An 8,345-nucleotide genomic window follows, 5' to 3' on the forward strand; every position below is an offset into this window, starting at 1 on the left:
CCTGCGCAGTACAGGGTATTCTGGTCCAGCGTATGCACAGTAGCATCATCATATTAACCTACCCTGTAGTGCGCATGCATCCTGCACAGCTGATGTTGGTGCATGCCCACTACTAGTGTAAAAAAAAAAAGCCTACCCAGCTACCTCACATGCGCAGTATACACATCACATGGCGGCATCCCATAAGGATCTTATACCCCCCTCCTGGTAGAGTGCAGGCCCACCATACGAGTAAGTAGACATCCAGCTGATTCAGCCTCATTACCGTTGCTGTTGCATCACCATAAGTGACAAGAGTAGGGAATTTTGATAACAAGGGACACTTTGGGTCCCTAAAGCACTTTATATTGATATCCAATGTAGCTAAACTGGCACTTTTATCAATTAATCTTGGTACACATTCCTAGCTGTCAGATAGCCGGTCATGTTACTTCCTGGTTGATTAACTCAGTGGAGCTAAACTCTAGAGACAGGTAATTGCTCAGAGCACCTGCCTCGCAGAGACTTCTCATTGAGTTGCATGGGGAAGTCAATGACTAGACAGCCAAAGAAGTCTGGTATGGGTTACAAGTGCATGCAAAGGCTTCAGATAATATTTCTGTAGATTTGCAAGCTGTTTTAGATATTCTCCCAATACAAAAATGCATAATTAAAACGTATGCACATTTTCATTGAGGGGTTTATCGACAAAATAGGTGATGAATACTAAAGCATTTGGAAGACACACAGAGAAAATAACTTTTCTCCCTTCAAAATTTCAGAATACATGCACCTAGCACCAAGCATCACATAGGCAGGTACATTTGTCATGGTACACATAACTTATGGTCATTTTAAAAAGCATACAAGTTTATCTATACATCGTGCTAGTAAAATGACTAGCAACGGTTTACATTATTCATTATCGAAAATCTCTAGTCCCATCTGTCAATCACTTTATAGCTTATAAGCCAACTATTTTCTTAATGAAATGATCACGGTTTTTGATTCATGGTATTGATGCTCTCTTTGCAACTTGTCTGCTTACCAAAAATAAATATTGCTATAATTTTTTTCCAGCAGTTGCATTAAACCTACATGTTAACACAATCTACTCACCAAAAGAGAAACCACAGTACTGGAATAATAAGCCAAGTCTTCAATGATTTCTGCGCGTCGATTCGCACCAATGCGCAAGGATCGACTGTGAACCTCTTCGGGTAATACAGTTAAAATCTCCAAGAGGAAGGGCAATGAAGACACATCATTACGATATCTACAAAGAGAGGCAACATCTTTTAGTGCAAATCAGAAACTGGAAAAAAGCTGTAATTCTGTGAGATAGGAAAAGGCAGTTTCATACAGGATTGGTAATATATACTTACGATTCTACTAGTGTCTGAACACAGCCTTTCCAGGAAGCCATCTGCAGGGCCAGATCTGCTATTGCTAAAGCCAGCTGCAAAACAAACAAGTGTTAATTGTGGGCTTTTGGCCAATGTATAGTAAAAGAGATTTGATATACATGTGTCCTGTTTTTAAAGGAGCACTATAGGGTCAGGAACACAAACAAGTATTCCTGACCCTATAGTGTTAAAACCACTATCTATCCCCCTTTGCTTCCCTAAAGATAGTAAAATCTTACTTGTAGTCAAGTCTGAAGCTGCTGCCTCTGCCTGTGAACTTCCTCTGACATCATCAGAAGTGGTGGCCTGATCCAATCACAATACTTCCCCATAGGATTGGCTGAGACTGACAAGGAGGCAGAGCCAGCGCAATTCAAACACAGCCCTGGCCAATCAGCACCTCCTCATAGAGATGAACTGAATCAATGAATCTATGAGGAAAGTTCAGTGTCTGCATGCAGAGGGAGGAGATACTGAATGTTTGGATGCATTTTAGGCAGCCATGACCCAGGAAGGATCTCTAACAGCTATATGAGGAGTGGCCAGTGAGGTTATCACTACGCTGTAATGTAAACTGCATTTTCTCTGAAAAGACAGTGTTTACAGCAAAAAGCCTGAAGGCAATGATTCTACTCACCAGAACAAATGCAATCAGCTGTAGTTGTTCTGGTGACTATAGTGTCCCTTTAATAAGCGTATGCACACGCAATGTACAGCACTACCTAGTAGGCTGTTGTAACCTGCATCATATGATATAACCTACCAAGTTAGCAAAGGTAATCAAAATACGCTCTAGGCATTATAATCACTTCATCTCATTGAAGCAATGTGCCTCTATTCTACATTAAAAACTTTTTTCAACAGTTTAACACTGAATAAGAATTCCCAGCAGCCCGCATCCTAGCAAAGGGCGAGATTACCATCTGCAGTACAGAGGGACCAGGCTAGACACGAATGCAGCATTAAAAATTTTGAAAGCCGTTTAACGTTGAATGTTGGAAACGCACAAGGAGGAAAGAGGCACTATAATCACTTCAATGTGATAAAGTGGTTATAGTGCCTAGAGTGACCCCTTTAATTCCAGGTTAAAGAAAAAAGCAGTGTTCAGTTTTGTGCTAAAAAAAATAAGGCAGTATTCCTACCTGAGTTACAATTATAGGAGATAAGTCTTTCAAGTTCTGGATATGTGACAACAGGGAATCCCTCAGTGAGGCGTGGGAGTCTGCGGGGAGTTCATAGAAAGAGGTCTGAATCTTCATCTTCATCGTCTGTGCAGCAAAATAGCAGGACTCCACATCTTGACGGATCTGAAGCAGCTGGTCTGAGATTTCCCAAGCATAGACCTTGAAAAACCACAAGACAAGTAAATTAACAACGTGAATAACAGTATTTCACCTCATACAACACATTACCTACTCCCATATGGCTAAATTAATCTGGTCAATTGTCACATTGTTTTAGTACTACAAATGCAATAATAAAAAAAAAAAATTATATTATATATATATATATATATATATACATATATATATATACATACACACACACACACACACACACACACTGTAAATAACTTCTATACATTACAGAATTATGCGGGAAAGAAATATAATCCAAAACGGACATGACATTTCCAAGGTTCCTTAGGAATTTAACACACATAAATCAATACCATGATAGCATTAAGTGCCATGAGGATGTTTAGTACCGGTAGTTAAAAAGTTTAGTGTAAAAATCCCTGGACCAATATACAATTGTTAACATGACAGATGAAACCGTATTTTGAAGAGATCACATATTACTTCACATTGCACTGCTCATTATGATAACATTAATGTTTTCTTAAATGACCTCGGTTATGGTCAGTTATATCAGACAAGTTTCAAAACATAGTGGATCTTTCCACTGACTACCTAGGCTGGGTGTGGTAAACAGAGAACAAAACTTGCCACTACTGTAAAAGTAGTCACACCAAAGAAAGATCAGCTGTCTGTAACTAAACTCCTTTACAGTGCCAAGGACAGTATAAGATCCTAATGTGGACAACTCTGAATGTATAAATCTGTGCTCGAATAGATGACGGCAAGTTTCAGTTCACTAATAAGGTGACTATTTTGGGATTTGGTGGTTACTCAAACAGCATGTATATGGTTATGTGTAGAATTTGAAAATATTTCACACAGGTTAAAAACCTTTGATGCAAGAAAACAGTGTGCCAAAAAAAATCTAATGAAATATGTGGAAAATAAAACATTCCTTAGAATTCTCATCTGAGTAATTGGCACACCTTGCATATAATAATAGTGCTAGGCTACAATGCCACCCAGATATTCTTTAATCACAAACCACAATACACTAGTCAGGTTCTAGGGCTGGCATAATTTATAGTTGTATATCTGGTTTGGGCACATATGACTATTTTAAAGAGTTGCAAAGCAATGCTGGGAGCACATTAATAAGATCACAATTCAGTATGCAAATCTCAGCCAACTTATTCTACCCGCAGTAAATCAATAGAAAGAATGCAGGTTGGCAAATGCAAGTCAATTTCAACCACTGCCCCAGTAATATTTGTACATAATTCTATTAAACAGAAAGCACACCATTTCCAAGTTTCAATGCAATTCCTTTCTTTGTCAAACATGGTATGAGGTACTGCAGTTCTATTACTAAAAGTCGGAATCATGTCATGTCCCATGCTAGTATCAGTTGAAGTTTCATAGACCAGTCATAGTATTTAGGGAGTCTTGGACTCATGTCATTTTATCTCTTAGAATATGAAGATGATCTCAGCCAATAAGGCAGAGATATATGTAGCTTAGATCAAATGGATATCCATTGATTCCCCTGTGAAATTGCACAGTGAAAGAGTTTATTAGCTGGTATGACTTTTTTTACCCATGATGAATGGGATGAAGAACAATTGAGGATCTATTTAATAAAATAAACTATGCAAGTAATTTAGGTCATTATGGTGCTTGTGGTATTTTCACAGAGTATCTTAGCAATCACTGAAATGTACATTACTTTTACTTTCTACATCATAAACAACTGTTTACTTGACAACTAGAACCTATAACAGACAAATTATTAAAGTCTCCCAAGGTAGGAGAAATAGTGTTTTTATGCGCCAGTTACCAACATTACAGTTTGGGTAAAAAATATTGAAATTAATTAGCTGCACCACAGGGGAAATTGTAGTACTAGCAATGTCAATAAAACTATGGTTGGACAAGAACTTGACTTTCCCGCACAGAGCCCTAACCTCAACCGCATCAAACACTTTTGGGATGACCTGGAACAGAGATTACGAGTCAGGCCTTCTCGTCCATCATCAGTGCCTGACCTCATAGATGATGTACTGGATGAATGGGCAAAAATTCCCACAGAAACACTCCAAAATCTTGTGGAAGACCTTCCCAGAAGAGTAGAAGCGGTTATAACTGCAAAGGATCACTATAGTGTCAGGAAAACAAATTCGGTTTTCCTGACACTATAGTACCCTGAAGGTGGCACCACCCTCAGGGTCCCCCTCCCGTGATGCTGAAGGGGTTAAAACCCCTTCAGTTACTCACCTTCTTCCACCGCCGGGCTCCCTTACCTCTCCTCCCCAGCCGACAGCGGAGTGGAATGCGCATGCGTGGCAGTGCCGCGCGCGCAAAGTGTCCATAGGAAAGCATTTTTCAATGCTTTCCTATGGACGCTCTGTGTGATGGAGGCATAATATGCCTCCAGCGTCGCAGATGCGCCTCTGGTGGCTGTCCGGAAGACAGGTTTCTCTGAAACTGCTATGGGGACCTGGCACCCAGACCACTTCATTGAGCTGAAGTGGTCTGGGTGACTATAGTGTCCCTTTAATGTCTATGTATTTAAAATATAATGTCATGAAAGTCCCTGTTCGTGTAATGGTCTGGTGTCCCAATACATTTGTCCATATAGTGTTGGTTCAATGGCAAAATATAATAACATATCTATGATTGACAAGGAGCAAGGATACAGGTGTCCAGTTTCAGAATACAAGTAAATACAGCAATGTGGAGTTTTACATTTAATAGTATTATTTACAGACCTCACAAAACACACATTTGCTAAACATAAGGGATAAATATACATAATATTAAATATGTTAAAAAAACATAGTTAACTCCCCCCTTTAAAGCCAACTGAGGTTCACTAAACCAGGAATAGTGGAGAATAAGCAATTGACTGCAAATTTCTGAGCTGGAAAGGAATTACATTTAGCTAAAATTCTGTAATTCCTTAGACAACATTCAATTCTCAGTTTAGTGAATAAACCCCACTGGCACTTTACTCAAATAGCATTACATAATAAAAAATAAAAAAAATTGGACGATCGCTTTAACTGTATCTCACATAGGTGATCCAAATGCAAGTCCAATATAATCACGCGTTCACAAGTGAATGTGCAATATCAACTCCATCTCGAAAATAACTCATTTCACATTCAAAACCAACAATCACATTAATCCACCATGTTAACACCAGGCCCATCGTGGCAAAACCCAAATCATTCAGCAGTTTGCACATCCATGTAACCTGTGATTACTGTGGGTGCATGACTAATATGTTACATACATGTAACTTCCTGTATGTCTCTACCGTGCCCTAGTGAGGAGAGCTCCACCCAAACCCCAATCCATGTACCCGGCTTTCAGCTCTCACCTCAGCCTAACTCGTGTTCCCCAGTCCCCAACACGCCCATCCCACCCAGCCCTGGGCCATGCCGGCCGCCCGCCCAGCCCTCACATATCACAGCCATGGGCCATCCCGCCCGCCCGCCCCCCCCCCCGGGGAGTAAGACGCTAGCTCTGCCCGGCCAGTCCTTTGCGGCCGCTGACACCAGACACCTGGTAGGCCGCTCCCCTGGCTGGCTGGCACGGGCTCCCCTCTCCAGGCATGGCATAGGCCGCTCACCGATCTCTGCAGCTCCCCCAGCCATAGCGAGGCCCTCTCCTTGCCGCTGGGATCCGGGTCGTGGTAGAGGGCCTGCACGGCCTGATACACGGTCTGCAGGCCGGGCTTCCCCTCCATGTCTCGGTCACGATTTCTCAACCTCCAGTACTTTTACATCGGAGTAACCCCAGGCTTCATCGTCCTTCTCGGCCGAAAAACCGCGGCTGTGCACCCGACAAACAGGCCCGGTGGGGAATAAGGGTCGCGCGGCTGTGCGTTCCGCCTCCACTCCCCAGGTAGGACAGGGAAGGGGGCTGGCTGAACACCTGTACGGACTCGTTCCCTGTGCACAGGCAGACTCTCCACCTCTCCGGCACCTCAGGAAGGCGGCTGCTTCCCGGGCAGGATGTGCGTCACCGGATACTACCTCCGGGTCCGTTTGGGATGTGTGTCCCCCTGTTGTACGGAATGGTCATACCGGAAACGTGTTACTCGAGGCTGTGCGTGAGGCCGCAATAACAATCAGAATCAATAAAATAAAAAAATAATAATAAAAACTGTCCGGGCCCTCTTTGACTTGTGGTTTATTGTTGACATTGCTGTGTATGTAGAAGGACTTGTCCTACACAACTAAACACAGACATGCTATCCAGACAGTACGTACGTGGATATCCTCATGGCCAAAGTTCGCCTTGCACACCATTAGCAATGTCATGTTAACAAACATTTTCTTCTTGTCTGATTATTACATTTGTACTTGATCGCAGATGTGTTTTTATTTATGCCGCACAGTGTATTGACACTTAATAAATAGCAATTTAAAATATATATATATATGATGAGCAGATTTATTAAAGTGTTCAGATCTAAGAAATGGTGCAAAAATCGAAAAGTGGAGCAAACACCATGGAAACCAGTAGAATAACATTATATTGGTAAATATGCTACTTTTACAACTTTGCACCATGTTTCAGATTTATTGGTTGTTTGTTTATTTTTAAGAAAGTTGTGTAATACTTATAGTGGGTTTTTTGTTTTTTTTGTTATCCAGCGGTATATGAAAGCTTTTCTTTGCACATGCCTGTAACTTTTAACATATTTGCACATTTTGGTAGGTATTATTCTAGCATACTATAAACATGTTTATTTATTTATTTATTTTTTAAATGGGAGGTGCTAGTGATACCGAAGAAACTGACGTAAGCCAAGCACAGAGATTGATACCGGAGAAACTGACGGAAGCCAAGCACAAAGAGATGGACACAGGTTTCTTCAGGAAGGAAGAGATTCTTTATTGGATCACCGATCGGGACTCAGAGGGACTAACGTCACCAAAATACAGCAAGTTCTGAGCCCCGGACAATAGTGCAGGTTCCTTATATAGGCACATAACTCCTCCCATATTAAGCTCCACCCGCACATTCTCTTAACCAATCAACACAAATAAGAATTAACTTCCTGTTTGACCGCATGGCTTGTCCAGCACAATGGAGGAGGGGGAATACTACATCCTGTATTCTTGTACATGCTCCGTACACTACTGATCGTATCTTGCCTCGTGCAACCAACTGATCGATACGTCAGCATATGCACGTACACATGCCACGTGGTAATCTCGGCCTACTAAATTTATTTTTACCGAGATTCCACCACATTCCCCCCTTTGATGCCTCTTGATATTTTACAATTACTTGAGGCATCACTTAACCTTGGTTTGCATACACCGCAAGTTACCTTGAACCAGACCAGACTTATCTTATGATGTGAATCTTTTAACACTCATCTTCCTGCATTGGTTCTCCCTGATCTAGAGCCTTATACTTATATATCGCCATTATCTGTGCAGCAGCCTTCCTCTCTGCTATATTTCCTATCAGGCTTTGCACAGACCTAACTACTAGGGGTATAAGACACGGCAGGAGTAGACACAACATTAAAATCAGTAGGACTCCACCTACCACTGCCTTAAGCCCTCCAAACCACTCATACCAGCTACCAAACCAACTACTTGGATTGTACCCTTTCCATACCTGAGTAGGCACATGC

General features: G+C 41.5%; 1 protein-coding gene across 2 annotated transcripts in view; it reads right to left on the reverse strand.

Annotated features, from left to right (window-relative positions):
- The window catches only part of TNPO3 (transportin 3), a 53,469-nt gene extending 46,763 nt beyond the window's left edge, over nucleotides 1–6,706 (reverse strand). For both annotated transcript variants that reach the window (XM_063448338.1, XM_063448336.1), the window contains exons 1-4: nucleotides 6,321–6,706; nucleotides 2,528–2,728; nucleotides 1,365–1,438; nucleotides 1,099–1,255 (exon numbers count right to left, since the gene is read on the reverse strand). In XM_063448338.1, coding sequence (XP_063304408.1) covers nucleotides 1,099–1,255; nucleotides 1,365–1,438; nucleotides 2,528–2,728; nucleotides 6,321–6,437 — 549 coding nt within the window. In that variant the 5' untranslated portion in view covers nucleotides 6,438–6,706. The remainder of the gene's footprint in view (nucleotides 1–1,098; nucleotides 1,256–1,364; nucleotides 1,439–2,527; nucleotides 2,729–6,320) is intronic.
- Nucleotides 6,707–8,345: the final 1,639 nt, after the last annotated feature.

Source organism: Pelobates fuscus, chromosome 3 (genome assembly GCF_036172605.1).
Source record: "Pelobates fuscus isolate aPelFus1 chromosome 3, aPelFus1.pri, whole genome shotgun sequence".
Classification (NCBI taxonomy): domain Eukaryota; kingdom Metazoa; phylum Chordata; class Amphibia; order Anura; family Pelobatidae; genus Pelobates; species Pelobates fuscus.